Source organism: Chamaea fasciata, unplaced genomic scaffold (genome assembly GCF_029207755.1).
Source record: "Chamaea fasciata isolate MVZ Bird 193981 ecotype frontalis unplaced genomic scaffold, bChaFas1.0.hap1 SCAF_2, whole genome shotgun sequence".
NCBI classification, from domain to species: domain Eukaryota; kingdom Metazoa; phylum Chordata; class Aves; order Passeriformes; family Sylviidae; genus Chamaea; species Chamaea fasciata.
In genome coordinates this window covers 13,060,172-13,087,498 of record NW_027094087.1, presented here as the reverse complement: position 1 = coordinate 13,087,498, position 27,327 = coordinate 13,060,172, and the positions used below count along the sequence as shown (strand labels likewise).

Here is a 27,327-nt window from a genome sequence, read left to right as displayed (position 1 = left end):
CAACTGCAACCCAGAGAAAGGATCCACAGTTACAGACTGACCACAGGCCCCATTCCCCAATCTCCCTGCATTCCTTGGGGCAGGTGAGGTAGAGATGTCAGCAGTGAAACAGTAGAGTTCAGTCAGCAATGGAAAAGTTGATTCTGGGAAAAAGGAGAAGGGTGATATTGCTTTAATTTTGTCTTCGTGTTTCATCATTCAACACTGTTTAACTGGCAATAAATTCAATCAGTTCTCCCCTCCATCAAATCCATTTTGCTAATGCTGGTGAGCATTCTCCCTGTCTTAATCTCAACAGACTTGTTCTCTCATTTTCTCCCATGATCTTGTTGTATTTAGGGTTTTTTTGGCAAGATTTTTGGTCTGAGGGGATACAGAAGTGGCTTCCTTGAGAAACTTTTGGAAGTTTCACCCATGTCTTTGAGAGCGATTGCCAGCAGGCTCTAAGAAGGACCTGCCACTGGCAAAGGCCATCAGCAAATATGGTAGCACCTCTGGGATAACAGATTTAAGACAGGGAAAAGTTACTGTGCAAGAGAAATTGCAGCCAGGGGAGGAGTGAGAAGATGTGAGCAGCACCACCCTGCAGACACCCAGGCCAGTGAAGAAGGAAGAAGAGGAGGTGTCAGTGAATAGAGATTCCCGAGCAGACCATGGTGCAGACCACAATCAGGTCCACAAGGGAGCAGAGATCCACTTGTAGGCCCTGGATGACCTGGTCTGACTAGGTGGATGCCTGAAGCAGGCTGTAATCCTGTGGGAAACCCATGCTGGAGTAGGCTCCTGTCAGGACCTGTGAACTCATGGAGCCAAAACAGATGCCCATGGGAGACCCATATTGGAGTGGCTCTCAAAGGACTGCAGGCTGTCGGAAGGATTGCTGAAGCTCATGGAGGTGTCCCCACACTAGAGCAGGAAAAGAGTGTGAGAAGTCCTTCCCTGAGGAGGAAGGAGCAGCAGAGACAATGTTTGGAGTCATGTTAAGTCCAAAAAGAAAGAAGGTGTGAGGGAAGGGTGCAATTTAAGACTTTTATTTCTCACTATCCTACTCTGATTATGTTAGTAGTTACATTTGCCTTGAGTCAAGTCTATTTTGCCTGTGATGGAAACTGGCAGGTGATTTCTCCCTGTCCTTATCTTGATCCATGAGCCGTTTATTATATTTTCCCTCCTCTGTTCAGTTGAAGAGGAGGTGATTGAGCAGCTTTGGTGGTACCTGGTATCCAGCCAAGGTCAACCTCTTGAGGAGGGTAAGTGAGAAAGAGGCTGGGTGGGTGCCTGGAAGCTCACTAAGGTAAACCCACCAAAACTAGTCAATATTAATGCATTCTTCTGAGGAGAATGACTTCCTGCAATTCACCGAATGTGTGTGTTTTGAAGAACCTGAACCCCTGTTATTCAGCTGTTTATCTTGTTCTATTTTGCACCTTTCAATATCAGAGGATGATGAGATTTAGCAGCCTTCAGTTTTAACTAGGAAACAAATGACTTCTGTTTCAGTAGCAAGAATTCTACCATAAAATGATGAGAAAAATAAAAACAAAACAAAATAAAACAAACAAACAAAAAAAAAAGAAAAAAAAAAAGAAAAAAAAATAATCATTCTTCTCCTGATAGAAGTTTACAGGACATTAACATCATCAGCACATTTATGCTAATTATGTCTGGTTTGTTAAAGTCATGCTTGAATATTGCTATTTCATACACTACCACATAAAAAATAAAATAACTTTTCCTGTTCTGCTCTTACACAATTATCTATGCAGAACCAAATCGTCAAATGTTTTGAAAAGGTGAGATCCAGCCCCTCTTTAAGCCGCTAAGCATTGGTAAACCTTTTTTGTTTTGTTTGTTTTGGTTTTTTCATAGACGTGCAATGTGTGAGGTCTGGAAGTGATTTCCATTTCTATAAAATACTGAAAGAATGTGGGTTCACTTAGTATCAGGAAACAAAACCTAAATGTTAGCTGGATAATTTTGCATTTTTCATTGAAGAAAAATGTATACAGCAATAGATATTCCCAGGAGTATACAAGAAGTTTACTGTGCCATGGATATCTTGATAAAAATTGTGCCCTTTACGAAACCAATTCAAGTTGGTGAATCTGGAAGTAATTGGGCGTTGCAATAATCCAGGTCATCACTGCATTGTCTGGACTCAACCCCCTCAGCTTCAAACACCTGATTTAGTAGCTCAGTAAGTCACCTGAACTTCCCCTTCAGTCACATCACATGTTAAGTGTTGTGCCTGACAAGAAAGGCTTATGTCTTGCAGCGCCACTCAATAAAATCTAGATGAACTTTTGGCTCATACTTTGCAAATTTTGCTGTCTATGTATCAGGCTTTCAGCCAGAATGTCCAACAAAATACTGTACATTCTAATAGTAAGACATGACTAATGAGCTTTTGAAAAAATATCAAAACTTCTGGAAAACATTGAAGATCAAGACTTTAATTAAACCTGTTTCTCACACAACTGGTCATTCTTTACAAGAGGGGCTGTAATATCTTCTGAACACAAAGTAAACACAGCATGTTAACCATCTTAAAGTAAGCAATCACAATTGCATGTTGGTAATACAAATATATTTTTTAATGTTCTACATGTGTTCTACAGGGCAACGGCACCACCTCTCCAGTACTGGAATTAGAACTGCACAAGCTATTGATTTGAAGTGGAAATGAAATATGAGAGACTATGCTACACTGAAGAAGCAGCAGGACTGGATTGCAACAGCCTTCCCAGTATGATCTAGAGTTTGGCTCATGAGAAGTCTGCCTTAAATCATCTTCCAGAATAACAGAGAATTCTATCATTCACTGTAGATATTGAAAATGGAATTATAATATAAAAAAGAGTAATTTTTATTTCACAAGGTGTGAAAAAAATTCTTAACTGTATGGCAGTGGGCATGCTGGTTTTCACCTATATTAGAAACCCATATAAACAAAGTTTTATGTGATTTAAAACTGCTTCCTCCCAAGCACGACTGTAATTGTATTTGGATACTGCTCCAGATCAGAACATATGGAAAGTATTCTACTATTTAACTTAAAACTCACTTCTATCATTGTCCCTTTTAGCACTGTGAAAGTAAACGGTTACAAAAAAGAAGTTTATGCATTTAAATTTTAAAAACTCAATTTTCAAAGTGCGTGATTTTGAAGGAGAAAGGAAAAGTTGCTTCATTAACTTTGCTAATCCTATAGATTGATTAAAAACCAAAATGGCAATAAAAATTTGAGAGAGATCTTTGAGGCAGTTCTACTTTTTCGAGCACTATCATCCTTGTATGACTTTTTCCTAGATTGCCAATTACTGATTTAGTTTCAGTGTCCTTATTTTTGAAAATTTTCTATGTCTCACCTATATTCACTGTTTAATTATATATATTTATATATAAATAAATTTCAATTTTTTTTCTAAGTGTAGAGGTTTTCTGTTTCCTTATAGTCTCCATGTCTAGATGAGAGAAGAAATAGGATATACTAAATAAGAAAGACGTTTAATCAAAACTTTCTTTCCCAATGGAGAAAAACCTAAAACTGAGGCCAATAATATCCATGAAGCTTTTTTTCCCCCTTACAACTATTCCACATTTGCTTATTTGACTACATAAAGCCCCTAAAAAACTTAATTTTCATTTTGAAACAAAAATAGCAATTAATTTTAAAAGAATAAGAATTTTAAATGCATACTGCTACCCTGAGTTTTATTACGCATAGAGGGAAAAACTGATGGGAAGCTAGAAAAGCTGGTTAATTAACAATGTGTCTTGGTTTAGATAGACAGGTATCTGCCAGGGAGGGTTGGAGTCTCTCTTAAAATGTAGCCCCTCCTCCCCTTTTCCAAATTTTCATAAATTTGGAATTAAAAGGCTGTCAGGCAAAGATTTTGGGAATAGGTATAGCAGTTCTTTACTAGGGATATAAAAGTACAGATGTTGTAGTACAAAAGAATAAGCAGACAAATAAACAAACAAGAAATCCTAGAAAACCCTGACACAGTCAGAAATACAACCTGACATCCTGTTGGTCAGGGTGTTGGAAGCAGTTTAAAGTAAGCCCTCCTAGAGTGGTAGATGTGGTTCTGTTGGAGTAGAGATGGTCCCGTTGAAGAAAAAGGGTCTAGTAATGGTGAGATGGGTCTGCTCCTCCTCCAGGGATCCCGTGGAAAAACTGGATACTTAGTGGCACTGTGGCTTGTTTTTATCTAGGTTAAGATGGTTTGGCTCCTCCTCCCTGTGTGGAGCAGCTTACAATTGTGCACTGTAATGTGTAAAGTCATTGATGAGCTCTTAATGGTCCATTAGCAGAAGACATTCCCATGGAAGTAGTGAAACAATGAAGAGAGATTAGTAGCACTCTACCATCTGATAAGTGACGCTGACCTATTTGGGCAAAGATAAACAATTCTGCTCCACTCAGATGGAATAGAATAATATGCTCTTTACAAAACCCATGACACAATGTCAGTTCCATTTCCAGAAAATGTGAAAAAGTCCTGTTTTGGCGAAGATGACTATTGAGACAGCACTGAAAAAATGATTTAAAGTGTTTGCGAGGGTAGATAGAAAAAAAGTCTATTTGCCTAATTAATTGCTTCTCTAGAGACCTAGAACTTGCACGTGGGAAGGTGAGGTTTATCCTAATCCAGGCTTTATCAGTCCAGCCTCAGCAGATTACTTATATCCCAGTTATTTGTAACTCAGAGGGTAACTTACCCTTATATACAAGCAAACTCCCATAATCATGTAAAATGCCTCTCCAGCAGGAATTCTCTGAGCAACTGGGCAAGTATCCTAAAGTCAATGCTGTGCAGGGTCAGTATCACAGCTTGGTGTGCAGTGAAGTTCAGCTCTGTGTGTTTTAAAGGTATTCAACTCCTACAGACAAGGCACACCAGAAGAAATCCTGTGAGGGAGCTCCCAGCAATCTTTTGGGCATTTGGACACTCAATGTAACACCTAGACAGAATTCATGATTGGGAAAAAAATACATGGGGGAAACCATTGTATATGGATTCTCTACAGTTCACAGAATCTGGTTAAATTACATTTAAGCTGATGGGCTGATCAAAATCCCCCACTAAAATGTGATCAGTCCTTTTTTAAAATAATGTTTTAATGGAATGTATAACTTAAAGAGTTACCAAAATACTAACTGTCAGCAATAGTTGTGACTTCCTCATTCCGATACAACCAGCTGACAACAGGAGCAGGTGAACTCGTAACACGGCAAACAACTTCTGCATCTTCTCCCTGCCTGAACTCTTGTGGAGAAACTATGTCCCGAAAAGTGAGTTTTTCTGGAAAGGAAAAAAATAAAAAAACAGAATACAGCAAGAGTCTTACACTTAACTTAGTATTAAAATTATATGCATCAGCAAATAAGAAAAATACCACTACTAAATTTTCTCATTGTGATAATACAGAATTATTTCCATCATATAATTTTCCCATGTAAGACTCAAATGGTCCTGGACTTATACTTCGCCTGAAAAAATACTTTTGTGTTATGCAAAATTTTGTTTATTCATATAAATTCTGTAGGTTTTATGAACGTATTTTGATTGCTTTCAGTGTTCCAAAACACAGTTTTAAACTTTAGGTCTTAGAAGTTTATATATTCATGTTGATACTTATTTACTCTCTTGTGGGATTTATTCCTCATTATTTTGTTATTGAATTAAAACCTCAATGTTTTTATTTCTATCAAAACTTCCATAAAAACCATTAAAATTTGGAAAATTCTCACTAGAAAAGTAGAATTTTTGCCTCACTGAGAAAAACAGCACCTGAGTAAAACAGAACATCAAAAAGCCAGTTAGAAGCTATTAGGTCTATATGACTATTAGGTCATAAGAAATTGTAGCTTTATTTTTAGGACCTAAAAAGATTGTTTTAATTCTGCTGAGGCTTTTAATTTTTCTAAGCTCAAATAACCAAATGATATTTGATTTTCCACATGTTGAAAAAATTCAGTGTTTTCAGATGTCCAAGATGGTATTAATCCATGATCTCAAATAAGATCTAATGAAGTTAACTAGCACAAAAAAAAAACAAAAAAACAAAAAAACAAAAACACAACAACAAAAAAAAACTGGAATAATTTCTTACACAGAGAATAAACAAGACCTCAGATCAAAGATGGCAAATTACATTTCAGAGTAAACTTTGGGGAGCTTAAGCCAGAGATGCAGCTTCACCTCTGTCTTTTTTGTATTGATATGAGTGCAGACTCAAATAATCCACACATTTCCCACAGCAGAGGGAGCACAATTTTGTTGTTACTTCTCCCATACATTTTTTTATGAAGTCAGAAAAAATCCCTCACACAGACATCTGAGAGTCCTAAGAACCAGGCCCTAAGACTACCAACATGTTATCCTGCTTTTTTCTTACATCACAAATATGAATAAGGAATTTTTACATGTCTGTTCCCACAAGCCTTGACATTTCCTGTGTAGATGTTTGGGTTTCTCTGATCTTAGAATTATTAAAATTAACACACGCAAATGCTTTTAAAGACTTCTACCCTTCTCAGCACTCTGCTAATGGAGTAACTGGCAGTTTTTTGCATACAAATGAATTCCTGAAAAAAATTAATCCTTTGATTTGTGAGGTTTCAGGCCATCATGTAATTGCTTCTAACTGCTACCACCCTTTTATCAGAAGATTTTTTAAAAATTGTATGTCTTTTGTTATCTGAGTTATCTGTACCTTTCAGCAGCAGTGTTTTACCATTCTACTCCATATTTTCTGTCTCATTGTAATTTCTTCATATTTAAAATACCTGTTCTCCAATGAAATTACATCCCAACTCAGCGGAAGGGTTGCTGGCATATATCCCATCCTTTCACCAACAAAGACCTTGCCTTACATATTCACTGTGCTTGTTTAGTGCACAGTTTTTATGCATTTTTGATTGATCTAAAGAATGTCATACAATGTAGTTATTCAACTGAGAAACAAACTACTCAAATCTCCCAGAGACTCTCATACTACAATAGAATGTATTTTTCAAATATACTCCTCAAGTAGTTGCTTCCAATTGAAATCCATTTTTGTTACTTATCACACTAAGCTTCAATGCTTTATCTCAAAACTCTTTCATAAAGCCAAGAATAGCAAAAGACAGAGATTAAAATAACAATTCAGTAAAAACTCCACTTTTTAAATGCCATATATTGCACTCCCTGCGCTTTTCTTTATGCTTATATTTGTAATATTGTGTAATTTGTAAACTGTACACACACTTACAATGTGAATTATACTGATCAATTTTTTTCTTCCTATTTTCTCATTTCTTTGGGGGGCATACAGTGCACCCTCAGAAAATGGCATTCTAAAGTGCAGGCGAAAAGCAATCTACACTACTTAGAAGTGGTCCTCCATTTAATTCAAATCCTTTTCATAATATCTACTTAATAAAATGTAGGAGAGGCAATTATTTAGAAGATAAAGTTCAAAGCTTGGGATGATATTTTGAGAGGCTTTACTTTCTCGGTGCTAGTGGCTTTTAAAACACAGTCTTTCATTTGTTAATTGATAGCATTTTACTTACGATAAATCTCCAAAACTACAGTAGCTTCTTGGGTTTGTCCTTTAGCGTCTGTTGCTTGGCACCGGTATATTCCAGCATCTTCTACGTTTGCGTTGTATATGGTGAGACGCGAGCGAACACCTTCCTTCTGAACAACCACCCTCTGACCTGAAATGATCTTCTCTCCTTGTGGGTTGTACCAATCTATGCTCTCAGGCTCACCAATGGCTGCAAACAAAACCAAAACCCATCCAAATTTAGACACTTAGAAGGACATCACAAAATGCATATGCATTGCATACCCAATACACAGTCTATGCAGTGTCGGGAATTTAAACAAAACTCAGGAAGAATTTTTTCATGGAAAGGGTTGTCAAGCACTAGCTACCCAGGGAGTTGGTGGAATCACCCTGGAGGTGCTCAAGGGATGACTGGATGCAACACTCATTGCCATGCTCTAGTTGACAAGGTGGTGATCAGTCAAAGCTTGGACTTGACAGTCTTGGAGGTCTTTTTCACCTAAGTGGTTCTGTGATTCTATAGTGTCAGCTAATTGCTGAATTATGCGAATTGTAAGAAAGACAAGCAGGATAAACCTGCAGGCAGATGTACAATTGTTGAGACAGGGGTAAATAGCAGCTCAAGGATCTCAAGTGGGGAAAAAAAACCTCAGAAAAGTATAAAGTCTTGTAGGAAAGAAACAGGCTGTCCAGCAGTGATTGGGTCAATAGGTCAAGTCGTCAGGCAATTGTACTGTCAGTGTAGTCAGGACATGTGTCACTGTCAATGGAAGATCTCAGTTCAGCAACATCAAGGATCCATATCAATCAGCTGCAAATGCAAATTCTTCTCCTCCTGACTGATTACTGCCTCACAAGAAAAAAATGCCCTTGGCTGTCTCATTAGGTTAGAGAAAATTTGATTCCTTAGTTCAAATAAGTGACAATATTTTAACTACAAAAGCATCCTAACAGATATAAACTACCTGTACTGATATAGAGAATTCAAACTGATTCAGTGTGTGAAATGAAGAGGTCTGAGACTGGAAATGTGAAGCCAGTGAAGTTCTAGTATTTGCCACAGTTCTCAAAAGTCGATGTGAATATACAACAATATCTTAATTTAATATTGTGAAACAACTACTTCAGTTACAAAATACACAAAAATTTCAAAATTTATCAAAACTTCTTTATCTACAAATAAAATTTGTACTTTATTGTACATACCTGTGCATGTGAAGAACTTGGATTCACCCACACTGAGCTCAACTTTGCTAAGTGAAATTGTTACTTGGAGTAAAGCTGAAAAATATAAAGTGGATTGTAAATTCATTTGGGAAATTATCAGTTTAAATCTTACATTGTCAGGTTTTATATTGTTTTCATTCTATATATACGACCTGTTCTACAAGTATGAAATTTCAACTAAACATTGTTCTGTTTTGAACTAAAGTACATATATATAGAGAGAAAACAATCTAAATAAGGATGTTACATGATGATGACAGCCTTATGTCCCAAACCTGAGGATAAAATTAAAAAAGGAGGGGGAAAAAAAAAAAAGAAAAAGTGATAGAAATATACATGAACATAAACCTAGAAATGCAATGACAAAAAGGTGATTTGTAACACACAGACTGACCAAAGGTAAATCACGTCTGACCAACTCCACCATCTTCTAGGATAAAATTATTAGTTTTGTGCACAAGAGAAGAACAGTGGGTGGCAATTATCTTGAATTTATCAAGGCTTTTGGCATTCCCTCCCACAAAATTATCATATTCAAGTGTATTGGATATAAAAAGCCAGGTTTTGTTAGTGGGGCTGGTTGCAAGGGAGGGAGTTCAGAGGTTGTGCTGTGACAGATACAGGAAATTCTAGCTGGATCATGATGGCCCCACTGCAGGACACAAATGAGAGGGTTGAAGGAGTTTGTAGCACCTCTCAGAGAGCCAAAGAGAGAGACAAGAGGGCCAAAGTGATAAGAGGTGCTCATGGAACAATTGGTAATACTTCAGGACTCTGGTCAATGCATGAACCCATGAGAGAGCAAACACATCCTGAAAGGGCTGTGGATAACCCACAATAGGACAGAGGAAATGAGTCGGCCAGAAGGAGCAGTAGAAGAAAAGAGTGAAAAAAAAGGAATGACAGAAAGAAACCGCTACATCCTCACCCCAGCCTCCTACGCTATCTATCAACCTCACTGAATAGACTGTTACCTGCATGGATGGTGATAGTAAGGGGAGTGAAGGCCAGGAATGGAAAGGAGTGGTATCTGGAGTCTGGGAAAGACGCAGAAAGGTGTTTTCCCTCCAAGTATCTAAATCTCTAGCTTTATTTAATGAGACAAATTTTACTCATGAATTTAACTTTAAAACTTGCTAAAACCCACAACTACTCAGTTCTGTTGATAGTAAGAGTTCAAGAAAAGCTGAGCACAGAAAAAACTATCAGCAAAGTACTATCCATAGACATTAACATGAGAACTATTACAGTTAAGAGAAAAGTGCAATGACATAGATTTGCTATTAACTTCATGTAATTAGCCTAAATAAGCACGAACTAGACAAGATGTGAATTTTTTTGTTCCAATAGTCATATCAAAAGCTACACCAAAAGAGGCAAAGAAAACTGAAGATGGCTTCAGTATCAGTCTGCCAACCTAAATTTAACAGAACTGGGTATTTTCCCCCAAAATTCCCAACAAACAAACAAACAAACAAAGTTTAACAATAAATATCTGTAAATAACAAAACATTTCTTATTAGATTTCCTGAATTGTGAATGCTTTTCCTAAGATTTTCATCACAATTGATTTTTTTTTAGTGAATATTTATATCTTATACCCTGCCCCTGGAAGAAAATAGTTAAGAATAAAAAATATAAAAAGCCACAAGGAACATATCCTGCCTCAGGGAAAGGTGTGCACTCTGTGTGCACTCTGCTAAAATCAAAAATTCTCAGTCTATAAAGATAATCAGGAAGATGACAGAAGTCCAGAAAGGAGCTGAATGAGACTGTAAAAATGTTGACTCTAGTACTAGGGAGGAGGGAGTAGTGGCATTCCCAGTGCAACAGTGAGGAGCATGATGAAGGCTCCTTTAGGATGCACAGAGCCCTGACAGACCAAGAGTCTGCTTGTTCTCATCTCTGGTCTTTACGACCATGGTACCAGAAGCAAAAGCCAAACTTACATGCATAAGAAAGGAAATGAGTTTAACACGAAGTTTCACCTTACGTTGTAATAGGAATCAAGGAGTAATAAATCATCCAGGAGGCTGCTCCAAGCCCCATTTCTTTATTAACCTGTCAGGCAAAGCTTTACTATAGTCTCAAAATCTATGACTGCTGGTGCAAACCAAGGTACTAATAAGTACAGCCATGGAAGAGCTTCAAGCCACTTGAAGAGCTTGGATATTTATTTCACATCCCAGACTCTCTTTTTAGGTCCTATGCTATCATTTTCTGGTATTCTTTTAAAGAGCAGTCTTGTACATTTTCTTCAGAATTTGTATGTTAGCATTTCAGCAGTGTTGCTTCAAAGAAAATTGCATTGCTTAATTCCAATAACTGATGTTGAACTATATAAATGCAATAGATTAGGGAATACATGTCAGGTAGAATGTAAGAGGTAGCATGATGAGAGGTGAAAAAGTAACAGAATATTTGTTCGTCATAAATTAGGAAGTATTTGAGATTGTAACACAGCCTTGGCAATGGGCTCAAATCCAAATAAATTTCTTAGCATGAATGTAACTGTATAAACTCTGTGGAGACATGCTACATCTCTGAAACTAAAAGGAAATATTTTTTCCTTCATATGGTACTTTAATGTTCACAAAATAGAAAAATATAAGACCATCTGTCCCATTTTCTCAGCCTCATCATTTTCTTAGCTCTGCTTGATGTAAATAAAAAAAAAAAATACTGCTTCATGCAACCTAGAAGGAAAAATACTACCCAAGTAGTATCTAGAAATCTCTAATTTTTAGTAGTCAAGCAAATATTCAAGTATGAAACTAAAAGAATACTCACTGGCTAATTATTGAATACAAAATATTGCAAAGAGACAACACATTAAGAAAATTTCATCATACTTCCAAATCTGTTTTAAGAACTACAGACAGTATAAGCTCTGATGAAGCCGGCAGAAATGTACTCAAAACTCAAATTATTACTGTACACAAACTAATGGATTAATTAAAAAGTGGAGTTCTTTGCATCAGGCTGTTGTGAATCTCTCTGAATACACAGGCAAATGCTTATTTTATCAGATCAGTGGAGATACTACAAAAATTTAGTAGAGGTGCTACCTATGTTAAACTAAAACCAGAAATAAATAGTACCTTCTGGGAAAGGTACTTTATCTTCCCATGTTTCCAAGAACATTACCTAACTACCTATTCAGGGAAAAAAAAAAAAAAAAGAAAAAAAAGACAAGATGTAAAAGATTTATTTGAGTAGAAGTCTAGGGAGTGTAATGCTACTGTAGTACAGCTGTTCTGGGAAAAAGTGAATTCATTCGGGGCTTCCCTCACTCTTTGGTACATGTCCAATTTCGGAGCAAAATAAAAGGGCACTACAAGAACTAGGTGAAACAACCAATCCCGTCCCTTTTGATCAGAGTCATTATAAAGGAATTATTATCAGTTGTAATGCACTAAGAGGATTCAGCTGAATTATTCCTTAATGGGTTTAAAAATCACTAAGGAAGATAAGTAAGAACAGTAATGAGAGGTCCATTTGTACTGTTAAATATGGAGACAGATGACTGCATTCATAAGGACTAATATTTAGTAGACTAATTGATTTCAGTCCCATTAGCAGCAGTAGCCTTCGGGTTTCCAAACCAACATCACAAATCTGTGATACGTGTCTGGACAGATGATCACCTGAAAAAGTGAGGTGCCATCAGTGAGAGGTTCCAAAAATTGTAGCAGTAAGTCACTCACACATGTACTTCTACTGTCCCTTAGCAATATATTAAAATACATTCAAAGTATATACTATATACATTTAAATATGCATATAAATATACACTTAAATGTATTAATTACATTTATTTAGTACATTTAAATATATATATAAAAGATATACAAGGTACTAAAAAGGTAAAAGGGGTGATATTTTAATAAAACCTGAAAAAAAATTTGGGTGAAGCTCTGCTTTATATATAATTAAATTGAATTATATGAATAATTCAACTAATAAACCCACCCAACATCTTCTTGATAATTCCATTTCTTAAAAAAAAAAAAATCCCACCCAAGCACTGATAAAACTTGAAAAAAAATTCTTTTGTCCATATTGGAAAGACATTAATAACAAAACATATCATACTCTGTTCTAGTTTCCACAATACAAATTGTGTAAAACATAGTTAAACAGTTTTATACTATATCAATATATCTGAATAACTTTTTAAATTTACTTTTGAACCATTAAACATCACTCAGCTGAGGGATGTTTCTAAATTTTTGGAATGCAGATTCTCTGAAGGGGAATACATGTATCCTGAAGACAAAGCAAGGCATAACTTGGGATCAACATGGAGCTAAGGGAAGTGGTGACAGCTACAGACACTCATTTGGATATCTTTGGCACTGGATTCTAAGGAAAACTAGTAGACTGCAAGATTTAGCTGAGAGGACTGTTTTCTTTGGGAAGGTCCTAATTCTGTTGAGCATCAGTTCTCTGAGGAAAACTACACCCTTGGCTATTGGTGTTCTTTGACTTCATTTAGTAAGCAAGCTTACTTGGGTGATGTGGTTTTGTTTTCAGTAAATGATTTAACTTCTATTTGATGTATGCTTAGAAAACTAGGGTTCATTAGCCTTGAGCATGAAGAAATCGATATGTTTTTAAGAGGTATCAAATTCAATCCCAGAGCAACCACTCACCCACTTAATCTTTCTACCCTTTATTATGCAGAATTCGAAGAATATTATGTTTAAGTGTACTGATGCCCAGATAAAAGTAAATGGGCTGTGAATGAAAATTACACAACCCTTAAAGAAATCGATTGTCTTTTAAAATTCTAATAATTTATAATTTAAATATATTTTGAAACACCATTGAAAAAACACTTGATGGGTTTTGGTTTTTTTTAATACTGTATTTCAGAACCATTTGGACCTCTAAGCTGAAATGAGGAGACATAAATTAGTAAATATACAATTAATTGTTAAGTATCAGACAGTTCAAGAAAATTTTATTTTAGGGGAAATGCTTGAGTTCTTTTTAAAAATCTGAATAGCTTAAACTTCCTCAACTACTAATTCAGCAAAGTAAGAAATACAAATCCAAAAAAAATCACTAAACAAGCCATGAAGTTACATTTCCATTAGCAAAAGTCTGATCAATTTCCGCGACTAATCAGAAAATTTGGAACATTATACCTCTGCCCTGAAGAACTCCATTAAAAAAAACAATTTAAAATAAGGCTGAATTAAAGTCTATTTAAGTTGTTTGACTTGAGAGGTGGAATGATCTAATGAAAACCATGTTTAGAGATATCTCAGGTCACCTAAGGTACTATTGTTTTTTTCACATAAACAAAGAAGACTCCAACACTTCAGACCTTGGAAGAGGGAACAGCATGTGGTCAAATATTACACAACAGATGACCATTACAGATAATGACATTGTTATTAAAATTATTCATTAAATAGCAAACCCACAATGAAATCTTGGGGAAAAAAAAAAATAGGATCGATCTTATATCCAAGTAAACTATCTGTGAGGGAAAAATCATATCATCCTATCCTGAAAAGGAGATGATGTTCTTGTTGAGCTTCAAAAGTCTGTGAGACTCGTAGTATTTAAAACCACCTAATACATTTGTAATCCTTTGGGAACAAAGAGATTGTTAAAGAATAATCCTTTTTCTATGTGTGTGAGAACCTACAGTGACAAATGAATCCAAACAGATTATCCAAATGCAATGCATTTAATGCTTTCTCATTTAAATTTACTTTTTGGGGTTTTTTTCTCCACTTTTAGTGGTTTACTAAGCTACACAAAAATTCCTATTCATCCTTTCCTAATATTCTAATATCCTGTAAACAATGCAACCCTAGGTTTTTTTCTTATAAATAAAGGTATATTAACAAGCCTAATGATATCCTTCTTCCGTTCAATGGCCTTGAATGCTTGTCTGAAAGTTTTGTAAAAACATCTGAAAGACAAACTGCATCCCCAAAGACAATAAACAAAAATTTAAAACCTAAAGAGTTTGGTTATTTTCAAATTTCTGGTGGGATAACTACTAATAAATCATAAAGTATCACTTCTCCATGGTATGAAAGTACTGAGAGATGTTACATTTAAAATTGCTTGGCAGAAAGTTTCATAATAAAGTAGTTCAGTATAAACAAACTTTTCATTTCATCACATTAGCCTTAATTTGGATTTGTCAGTAGAGAATACAGTTCTGATTTAAAGTTCTAAGGTTTTATTTGAATTATTATGGATTCCTTCTTCAATTTCTGTTTTATAGATTACAGAGTGTTTTATTTTTAGTTAGACAAAACAATCTTTGTGTCATCATGAATTAATTTCCTACCTCTGTTGAAGTGTCATTTTTCCCTGATGAGAGGAGCTGGAAGTAACACAAAGTTCCAACTGCATCCTGGGCCAGAATAGATGTTACAGGGGTGAAATGCACAATGAAAGAGCACCAACACAATCCAGTTTTGTGCAACAAATACTAGACCATAATCAGAAAATCTTATCTTAAACATTCTTTTCTATGACACTTGCAGCAGGAAGAGTAAAATGAATAAGCCATTAATATCTGAGCAGAGACAGTAAACAAGTATAAACCAGTCTGCTTGCCACAATTACATTCACAAGACTAATCTCAAACACAAGTTACTCACTACTGTTCCCCCAAAAGTCAAGCAAACTACAGTTCAGAAATTAAAACATAAATATTGTGTTACTGAGATTTTCAGGTAGGTTGATAATGGGAGCTCAGTTCTTCAAAACTAAAAAGATGGGACAATGGTTAAATTTTCATATTTAGATTTACAAGCCCAAACATATTTAGATATTTTAAAGAATACCTAAAGAATATTTATGAATATTTAATATTCTTAGTCATGACTTAGAAGTTTATAAAAATCAAGATTTTTATAGACATAGACAAATGAAAAAAAATCAGTATGATTTATTCACTTAGAATATGTGTAAGTGAAAGGCAGGATGAACACTGGAGGAGTTTAGCTATAAAGTGTCAGGCATGACAGATCTTCAATTCTAACTAAGTTATTCTAGCCAAATTCAGTAGAGCTTCTTATTATGCATGGGAAGAACAGTGAAGTTTCAAATTCATTTATTAACAGAATATTAAGATATTTTAACTGTAGAGGAACATATTGGGGAGTCTTTAGCATGTTTCGGCCTCATACACATACAAATACATATGTGGAGAAGAAATAGTACAGAATAGGATGATCAAAGTACTATAAAATACTACTTATCAAAGATGAACATCGCCTTAACAAAATCTGCTCAGTCTGATTTTTTTTTCCATCAATAAACAGAAAGAAAATTATTTGATGGGCCCATGAATATTAAGGAACATTCTTCCCAAACTGAAAATTACTATGTTGGGAAATTCCTCATTTCATAATATCTCCTACGCACGAGGCACGTGCATTGTGGGTAGGGTGGGTTTTTTTAATATTAAATTTCTTTTCCCAAGGAAAAGGTGATAGGACAAGAGGCAATGGCCTCAAATTGCACCATGTGAGGTTTTGATCAGATATTAACAAAAAATTTTTTTCACTGAAAGGGTTGTTGAGCATAGGAAAACACTGCCCAGGGAAACAGTGGAGTCACCATCCCTGGAGGTATTTAAAAGATGTGGAGATGCAGAGATTAAGGACATGGCTTACTGCCTTTTCCAACCTAAATGCTTCTATGGTGTTTTGGTTTGGGTGGTTTTAGGACTTTTCCAACCTAAATGCTTCTATGGTGTTTTGGTTTGAGTGTTTTATTTCGTTTATTTTTTTCTTTTTTTTTTTTTTTCTTTTAAAATTTAGTTTAAAATGGATTTAATATAATTTCTGAAAGACAAGTGGCAATGTGTACTAACTGAAATACAGGAATCATTTTTTAAACATAGTAAAACACTTTTTTACTCAGTGGTCAAACACTTGAACTGGTTGCCTAGAGAGGCTGTTGATTCTCCATCCTTGGAGACACTAAAAACCTGACTGGGTACGGCCCCGAGCAATCTGTTGCTGACCTTGCTCTGAACAGGGTTTTGGACCAGGAGTTTTCTCCTGCCTTCCTTCCCCCACTGGTCTGTATGTGTCAATGTGATCTTTCGAACATGAAAATCTAACTTGTTTCTCCTTGCTCCACTGAGTAGCCTTTCATTATAAAACAGTAAATCAGACACAGTACAAAGAAAGAAAAAATTACCTAAGGGTCACACTTTGTCAAAACCTGCAAACTTGAAGGAAAAGCCACAAACTGTAGAAATATTTCTGAAAAGAATAACTCATGCCAAAGGAGTGCCTCATATTTCCTCATAATATTCCATTTTGATTTTTTCGAGGAAGAAACCTTTTAAAGCAGCATTTTTTCATTGTTGCTGGGTAATGAGCACAAATTTGATAATGTGCCAAGACACAGTAACTGAACATGGACACCCTCATTGAAAGGTACATACAAGTTCCCTGGGGACCAGCAGCAGAAAACATGATACTGAGGGGGAAAAAAAAAAAAAAAAAAAAAAAAAAAAAATTATTTAAAAAAAAAAAAAAAAAAAAAAAAAAAAAAAAAAAAAAAAAAAAAAGCACCAAGCGAAATCACTGCTGAAATTCTTCCTTCAAAATCAGCTAACAGCCCAAGTGGTCCTTCAAATTGCAGAGGGGTATTGGATTGAGCCAGCAGTCATCTAACTACTTGGCATTTCTAACCTAAATACAAAAAAGCATACTTCTCAAAGTTAAGGCCAAAAAGCCGTGTGCAAAGTTTCTGTTGAGTGCTAAACCTCATTAACCCTCCAAATATAACTAATACAACAATAACTAATAGAAGTAATACAACATAAACGTGTCTTATAGGGAGCCAAGAGCTTGCCCATTCTTGAACAATACATAACCCATTTTCACAAAAATGTCTGCTTCAAGCACATTCTACAAAGGAGATGTGTGATATTTGTTTCTAATGTGATGTATACATCTAGGGATTTGTCTGGGGGAAAAATAAAATGCAGTTGCTAAAAGATAGTCCTGTAATAGAGACAGGGCAAGAAATCACATCATACAATTATGGAATCAACATATCCTGCTTGATTCAAAAACAAGAGATCTTTTCAACAAAAGGTGAATGAATCCTTTTCCCTCAGTTCGCATTATAAAAAATGCTAGAATTAGCCTTAGAGTTCAGAAGTTATTTGATGAGATTAAAAAAAACCCAACCAGAAGTTTCCCAGGTACAGCCATTGCAATTGTATCACAACTGTTGCTAAAAATACAGTAGGTAAAAAATAAGTTAAAGCACAACAATATATGTTAGTCAGCAGAAGAATAAGCAGCATGACATCTTGAATAAAACACACTGACTAATCAATGCCTCTGTAGCTAAAAAGAAAGGATTTTAACCCTGGCTGAAAGAATCATGAAACAAACATGTATTGGCCTTCCTTGCAGGTTTATCTTTTTTCTTGTAAAAAAGATGACACACACAAAAATTACTTGTTTCTGATAAAGGAATTTTCTAGTAAAATTCCTTTTTTTTGGCAAAAAAAATATCCTTTTTTTTTGCCTCAAAAATGCTTGCAGTCTGTTGGGGGTTAGGTTTGTTCCTTCTTTCTCTAAAGAATTTTTTCCCCATAAGTTACCAAGGAGACCAAGTGTTGGATACTTGAGAGTACTTAACCGAAACAAAGAGGTGGACAAAGTTGGAAGGGGGAGATAATGCAGGTAAAAGACAGAGCTTGGGGCAGCTTCGGGCTCTTCTTTTTCTGGCGTTGGGTGTTCGGGGAGAGAGAGAACGGCTGTTGCTGGCTGGAAGAGTTTCACTGTGGCCAAAGGGATCCAGTCCTGGGCAATCTACTATCACCGGTTCGGCCTGAATCCTGAGTTTTCTCTGCCACCTCTGGGAGCTGGGCCGGCCCTGCCTCGCCTTCGGCTTCTTCGGCGCTGCTCCTCTTGCTACAGTGTGACCCTGCACCCCCTGCGCTGCCGGGACATCCTGCCCCTGCCTGCTGGGACACCCTGCCATCCCAGCTACCAGCCCAGGACTTTTCCACTGTTTCAGCTTGGTGCTCTGAGGATCCTGCAGGGACACCGAAACCAAACTGCCCTGGGTTTTGTGAAACAAAGTCCTTAAGGTTCTTGGTACTGTTTTTGTTTGTTATTAATGCTGTAGTTGTTTGGTGGGTTTTTTTTTTTTTGTTTTTGTTTTTGTTTGCTTTGTATTACATACTAGTAAAGAACTGCTATTCCTATTTCCCAAATCTTTGCCTAAGAGCCTCTGATTGTAATTTATAATTGAAAAAGAAAAAATGGGGGGTGGGGGTGTGGGGGGTGGGGTTTGCACTCTCCATCCCAAGGGAAACTGCAGTTGTTTTTTTTTATTACCTGGCAGATACCTGTCTTCCCAAACCAAGACACAATCCCTGTCAGGAGTTGTCTTTAATGGTTCATTCCATTTCTTGGAAGTGCATAATGAAATCAGAATATCGACTCCAACAACAGAAACCCTCACATTTTTAATTGTAGGAATTGACATAGATTGTGGAAATGTGTCCCAAGGATGACTGTTTGACATTGCAAGAAAATGAACTGATGGCTCGAAGAACTATGAATTGTCCCATTCTCAGTAAGCTGTCCTGTTGAGGACAGACATCATAATGGCATGGAGACACAGCTACAAGGACTTCCTGCTGCCAGACATGTACATCTAGGCAATTCATATTTAAGAACCTCCAGAATTTCTTTTGGAAATAGTCACTTTGTCTACATGGTCCTTTTAAAAGGTAGGTAGTTCTTGAGGCATTCCAAATTGGCTGGAATATGAATTTATGGACTCATCTTTTCATCCAGTGAAGTTTACTTTAAGCCATTTTTCTTATTTCCTCTTCCATCACATCCTTGAAAAACTTGAATGTACATTTTGAAATGCAAGTGTCCAGAATCCATTATTACTAATCCAAACTCAAAAAATATTATCAACTTGGGGTGATCCTTAAACCAGAAATATTACCCACTTCAGCTATGTCTTTGAGAAAATTTTGTTTAGAAGAGAGGGGTATGCATAGAATTACCCATTTTGATGCATGCTCTCTCTACTACCTTTATTTTCCTTTACTTTCTGGTTCTGGACTTTACAAATAAAGCAAATAAAAAACAGAGTGCATAACTTAGAAAATCTTATTCAAAAATATGTTGACATATAATTAGTTGTATAAATATATTGTATCTTTCATCAAAACCTTTTAAAAATATTGCCACATTTCTAAGCAATCCAAACCTAGAGTTATTGTTGCATTAATTTTTAATTTTTCATACTTTCAAAAAAACCCCAAACATTAAGTCAGTGATGTGTTTGTTCCTGTTATATTCCCTGCTGAAGATGCATTTCAACAGATTTTAAGAAGTCATAAATTACATAAACAATTCTAAAAATTCCCAAGGACAGGAAGATTTTAAACATTCAATAAAAATGAAAATATTTTAGAAAAATATTCCTTCAGGACCAAATATTACTTTAAATGGGCAAAAACTGAAGAAGTATGGAATTTGGTTGAATATATACCTTTTTAAAGGAAGCTTAGGCATCATTATTATAGAAGTGTGACTGTTGAGGATATCAGAGCCGTTATGGGCAGAATGTGCTTGTGTTTACAGGTGCAAACATCAAAGTCCATTGCAAAGATAAGAGATTTCTATGCACACAACTTCAATAATTAGGAATGCTCCCAATCCACTTTAAGCAAACAGCTTAGCATTGCATGAAGTATGTTTAATTTTTCAAAAACATTTCTAGCTGCTTTAGCATATAGATCAATACATTTAAAAGATAGGTGTATTAAATTATAGAAAAGAAAGGATAATCTATTCACAGAAATTATTCAATTAGCTTACAGGTAACTATTATTATTTAGCACAAAGCCAGTCATTTACATCAACTTCCAGGCTAAAGTTGGGATGGGTTAATTGAGCTATGAAATTTGACATTTTCTTAGTATCTCTGAAAAACTTATATAAAGTCATAGAATTATTCAGGATGGAGGTGACCTCTACATATTATATTAATCAACCTTCAGCTCACAGAAAGAATTACCTCCAAACTGAGATTAGATTCCTTGGTCAAACAAAAAAAAATTCTCTTTCACGTCTGAGTTCGTTTAGAAGCTTACATTAGAAGGTGAAATGATTAGAGATGAAATTCTAAATACTTAAAAACTTTCTCTCATTATTTCAACTGATTTAGAATTTGCTGAAAGTATTTGATCATTAGCTAGAATATGATTCAATTTAGTTATAAATTCATGGCATAAACTAAGTAATTAGAAAAATATATGACATAAAAAGATATTTTTAATTTATTTCTAATTTATTTGAATTTCTTTTGAATACTTTTAAAAGAAAAATAATTATTTGTGATGACATCTGGGCAGGTACTTTGAATGAATTCTTCTTCAACCTTCAAAACTGTAGCTCTGTGTCAAATTTTGGGTTCCTTAATTCGAGAGTTGGAATCTGGAGGAGCCCAGCAAATGGCTAGGATCTTAGAGAAAATGTCTCATGAAAAAAATTATGTCAGAAACCGGCTTAGTTATTCTGGAAAATAGAAGGCAAAGTATCAAGCTATTAACTGCCTACAACATATTTACACCGAGTTAAAAGGATTTCAGAGTCAAACTCTTCTCAGTATGAAAGCTGTTGGACAACTCAAGGCCATGATCCAGTGGAATATTTGCAACATTCTTACTGTAAAGAGGAGACTGGAAGACATGAGCCCCAAAGATGCTCTCAAATCAAGATCATATAATCTTTTGGTTCTAAGAGGAAACATCATGAACATTAGGGGACAGGAAAATAAATTACCTGTACCCTATCACAGTAAGGAATGGGCACAAACAATCCAGTTAATAATCTGAAGAGACAATAGCTCAGAGAAGACCGCTCATAAGACATAGAAACAAGAAAGAACTGATTTAACAAGTTAATAAAATTTGAATTATATCTGACAGAATAGGAAGAGTCTATCACATCCAAATACACAAAAAGCTAAGCCACAACTGTTGTGTGCAGTTCATAGCTAAGAAAAAAAACAATAGTGGTTTTACTTAATGCTGACAGTCTTTTTCCTCTTCGTATAACAGAAAGTTAAATATTAGTAATGTACCATAAATAGAGGTAGTGTCTGTATAACACAGTTCACCAAAAGGTGAATAAAATCCTAACATCATGTAATTAAAACAACAGATGGAACACTACTCATCAGAGTACCCTCACTGACTGACCTCACTGAGGATAGCCCTAGCCAAGGAGGAGAACATTTAAAAGATACTTTTCCTATAACACTATTGTGAAAAAAGGCCACATCTTTAGCTGATGCAAATAAGTATTTTAACATTAATGAGAAACTTCTTTGGCAATTACATACTAAATATTTAAAATGCAAAGAAGATTGAATTTCTAATTATATTGTTTCCCTGTTGTCATAAAACTTAGCAGCTGGAGTGCAAACCACATGATAAAGCTTTTGATCTTTGGATAAATGTCACAATCATTTCTTACCCATTAAGTACTTCATTACATCAAAGAAAAGTTTAATTTTACATATGAAGTTTTTCTTGCATATATGCTATGATCTTTCAAGATCTATGGAATCAAAAAAGGAACCACCAGATTTAAGAGTATGATCTGACACTGAAACTTCATGTTGGAAAATACAAATCCTACTGTTAAGTACCCATTCCTGTAATGTTCAAAGCCTAAAAATAAACTAACTACCAAATAATTTAAAAGTTACTTTAATCTAACAAAAGTGGTTATTCATTATTCCTCATAATTTTCTGGAAAATTACATTCTAGACGTCTGAAAATTATATTCAAGAAAACTGTGTGTGTTTGGATATGAAACATGTATGTTTTTAAATACTGAATCACATTTGAATGTTTATTTAGAGATTCAGTATATTTAAAATACAGGATATGGACAAGTTCTAAAAATTCAGTAGATCTGCTAGAAGATGGACCTTAACTTTAGTTAATGGAAACAATGGAAGCAATTGGAAGCAATATACATGCCTAATAAATTGCTTCATCAACTTTTTTAGCTATTCAAGCATTATTACCACCTTTAAAATCAGCAATTAACTATGATAATACTTCATTTAGGAAAATGCAACAGCTATCCACAAAACAGAAACAAAACATAAATGCAATGGGTTGCCACATTTTGCCACTGTTTAACTGAACCTTCACTAGATATTTCACTGAAAGTACTCAACATGAAGTTTGTTTACTTATCAATACTAAGTAAAATTTGGTAGAATTCTTCCCTATATCTTAAGCAAGATTTCTGCTGATCTGCTTATCTGCCTCTGATCCATGCAGATAAGATATCAGTAGAAAAACTGGGAACTGATAAATGGTTAAAGAGCTGCTGTGATATCTCAGAATCACAGAATGGCCTGTGCTGGAAGGTGCCATAAAGATCACCCAGTTCCAACTCCCCTGCCATGGGCAGGGACACCTTCCACAGGCAGGGACACCTTCCACTAGAGCAGGTTGCTCAGAGCCCCATCCAACTTGGCCTTGATATATGTTCTGGAACTATCATCTTGATTCTTGTCCTATGATTAAGTGACTCTTCATGGGTTCTAATTTTAACAGCATTAATTATATTATGTGGGAATACTCATACCAGTTTAGATATTGAATTGCACACAGATAAAATTGCTATCAGAAAAAAGCCAATCATTTATGTGGCTTAATAAATGGCTGACTTGGCCCCAGTTGTGAAAATGTTACTTGCAATTATTAAAATACAGTTTTCAATGCTCCCAATGCCTTTCATCAAAGAATCCAGAAGTTGTGCTGGAAATTACATAAACCATGGACATGATAGGCCTTGAAGAATATGTAGAATCAAGACAATTTAAAGCTTCTCAAATACTACATTTTCAGTTTAGTTCTGGTTAAAAAGAGCAACCCAATGGAAAACCTTTTAGCTTTTGTTTCAAATATCTTCACTGGAGAAATTTACTTGAGACAACATAAATTTTTGCAAAGTTTTATGCAAATTTTGTGGAAAGGAGCCGAAACTTCGAAACTTAAATATTAAAATAGGCAAAGAATTGACAATATTATCACTAGTTATTAGAAGTATTATAGATCATGAAAAAAACACTTAAAAATCTAGTTATTCTGCTTGAAAGGAACTACCTATTGAGGTATTACAGAAAAATTAAAATATTGCTGAAAGCATTTGCTTTCACTTGTGGAAAAAAAGTGAGAACAGCCTCATGAGACGTGTCTGGATTATAAATGAAGTCTCTGGCATAAATATTCTTTCTGTTTCAAAAAATTAAAAGTTCAAGGAAATGCTTATAAAAAAGTGACACTGCCAGAGATCATAGGAAATCAGGCTGGCTTTTCAAGCTCTTTTTTTTAACCCTTAAGCTCTTTGATCTTTGAATGCTATTGTGTGGGTACTAGCAAGTTCCCATCTTTAATTATCTTGATTTAGGAAACTAATTTTCTCTCAAAGGATTCCTTTGAAAAGCCTTCTAATTGAGAACCAACAGGATTGCAATTAATATGAAATTAGTCAGAAAATATATAAGCAATGTAATCTACCAGACAATCCTAAGTTTTTAAAAATCAATCCTTTCATGACACTATAAACATATTTATTAAGGCTGCCATAATCACCCTGATTAAATATTTTATGGGTCAAGTCACAGCAAGCTTAAAGATTATTAGTACTTTCTGTATGTAAACACAAGTAAACTCTAAATTTCAGACTAAAACTCATACAACAGGTCAGGTCAGAAGTCTGACTAACCACCATTGCAGAAGTCGGGAAAAAAAATGCAAGGAAACCACACAGGTTTGCATTACTTTTTTGATTTTTTTCTTCCACTCCAAGTGCTGGCACTTTGGCACTCAAAGGTCTGTTTGAAGCATTCCCTTCTAACGTCTCCTGTAACATCATAGAATCATGGAATGGCCTGTGTTGGAAGGGACCTCAAAGATCGTCTTGGTCCAAGCCCCTGCCATGGGTAGGGACACCTTCCACTAGACCAGGTTGCTCAGAGCTCCATCCAACATGGCCTTGAACACCTCCAGGGATGGGGCAGCCACACTTTTTTGGGCAACCTGTGCCAGGGCCTCACCATGCCCACAGTCAAGTATTTCTTCCTACTATCTAATCTAAACCTCCTCTTTGTTAGTTTGAAGTCATTCCCCTTGTCCTGTCACTCCAGGTACTTGTAAATAGTCTCTCTCCATCTTTCCTGTGTGCTCCCTTCAGGCACTGGAAGACTGCAATTACATGACCTCAAAGCCTTCTCTTTTCCAGCCTGAGCAACCCTAATTCTCTCAGCCTTTCCTCACAGCTGAGCTGCTCCAGCCCTCTGATCACCTTGGTGCCTCCTCTGGCCTGGCTCCAGCAGATCCCTGTCCTTGCCGTGGTGGGAGCCCAGAGCTGGATGCAGCCCTGCAGGTGGGGTCTCAGCAGAGTGGGGCAGAGGGGCAGAATCCCCTCCCTTGAAATGTTGGCTGCACTTCTCTGGAGCCCAGGACATGGTTGCAGAATCTTCAGTATCATCTAAGTCTCTAAGATACCTGGCTTCATCAACAGCTTCTGACAGCTAATTACATTATTTAAGTTTATTTGTCCAGAGAGGAAGTCAGGTTCTTTGGAAGGTGTCAGATTCTTTCACAGTGCATTTCTTTGTTCTCCTATTCTGACTGTAACCATATGTATACTGATTTCTTAGTCCCTTCCTCCATTATCTTCATTATTCTATTTTATATAATTCTACAATCAGTCTTTTCTCTCTGCTCAGTCAAATTATTATAATTCATTAGGGCCTGCCAACTTACCATTAGGCAGAACTTTAGGAGGTAAAATTCCCAGGCATGCTTGATAACTGCACTTTTGAAGATGATATCTCATAGCTAACTGTGATTTTTTTCCCTACTCAATGTCACCTCGTAGTAGACACGAAATAAAAATAATATGTATTTGCTATAAAGAAACAGATTTCCCTGTAATTACAGAATTAATAGAAATAGGAATTGTATTTCTACTTCCACTAAAAGTGTCCAAATTCAATCTGTACTGAATAATGCTGTGCTGATCACTGAATAGAATTGTGCACAAATATTCATTTAATTTCTCACATATGGTTATGTAACATTAAAAAAAAAAAACAAAAACAAACAAAACAAACAAAAAAACCTTAATCTTCATCTCTAGAGTTTTTGGAATTATAGTTCCCCAAGGATGCACCTCATGTGTTCATACTCAGACTACCCAATATTGTTAGTTTCTCAGAATTTTTTCCATGTTACTAGAAAACACAGTAAGTTACGATATTTTGAATAGAAAACCCACTGGGAAATGTGTTACCTTTGAAGTTCTGTTCTTTAAATTTCAAAACAACCAATGATTCATGACTGTTTTGTTCCTAAGAGACACATCCTATTAGAAACCATATGAAAAATTAGAACAAATCATGTGATGATAACCAAATATATATAACTTCAAAATTTACATATATATGGATAACATCCTGTAGACTACCTAGGGCTTTATAATATAAATATATTATTTTTGTTTTTATTCCAGCACTGACTTCAAACTGCTTCCTTTATCTGCAATTACTCATGTAAATATCTCTAACAATACCTCTCAATAGTACTGTCCTCCTCTTTCCCTGAACAGTGGACCCTACATTATTGCAGTAGAAGGAGCACCACACAGCAAGACCTATGATTTCAGTGGTGGTGATAGGGAATGCTGAATTAAATCAATTATGAAAAATTTTCAGGCTACACATTACAAGTTGCCTCCACATGAACAGAAATTTGTCTTTGATTTAAGCCTTAATAGAACTTAATCTAATTCACATATTCCATCACAGTCAGTTCCACTTCTTCTTCCTATGATTCTACTGAATTATTTTTTTTTATTTAGAAAAAATAGCCCTCTAAGGAAATCTAGAATAAAACGAGATATGAGATTTTTAAAGGATTTTCTATACCATCTAAAATTATCAATGTGAAGGACTCATTGATGGGAAAAATAAATCAAAATCAAAGGTGGATTAGTGACAAATCATAAGGCAACAGCTCATTTTTCACAGAAATTACCCACTACCTCCCCAGTACCTAAGCCTCTAACATATTATCCTATGCTTTTCTCACATCCCTTAACTAAACTCCCTCTTTTTAGAAAGGTAACCGTCCTGGTGCATATTTCCAAGAAATCCAACCGTCTCTCTCTGATTTTTCATATGACCTGGAAGTGTTCAAGGCCAGATTGGATGGGGCTCTGATCAGCCTGGTCTAGTGAAAGGTGTCCCTGCCAACGGCAGGGAGCTGGAATGAGATGTAACTACTAGGTCCATTCCAGCCCAGGCTATTTTATGAGTCTCGTTTTAGTGTCAGTTCTGACTGAAATTTGCAATGGAATTCTATACTTATTATGAAAAATAACAGAAAAAAAGTAGTTGAATGAGCCTCATTTTCTAGGCATGCAATTTCATGCAGTTCAATTATATCTAAACAGTTT

The 27,327-nt window shown here is 35.6% G+C and overlaps 1 protein-coding gene across 1 annotated transcript in view; it reads right to left on the bottom strand.

Moving 5' to 3' along the window:
- Positions 1-27,327, bottom strand: part of NCAM2 (neural cell adhesion molecule 2) — a 294,798-nt gene that overhangs the window by 129,730 nt on the left and 137,741 nt on the right. The window contains exons 2-4 of the mRNA XM_066206786.1: positions 8,773-8,847; positions 7,568-7,774; positions 5,166-5,309 (exon numbers count right to left, since the gene is read on the bottom strand). Coding sequence (XP_066062883.1) covers positions 5,166-5,309; positions 7,568-7,774; positions 8,773-8,847 — 426 coding nt within the window. The remainder of the gene's footprint in view (positions 1-5,165; positions 5,310-7,567; positions 7,775-8,772; positions 8,848-27,327) is intronic.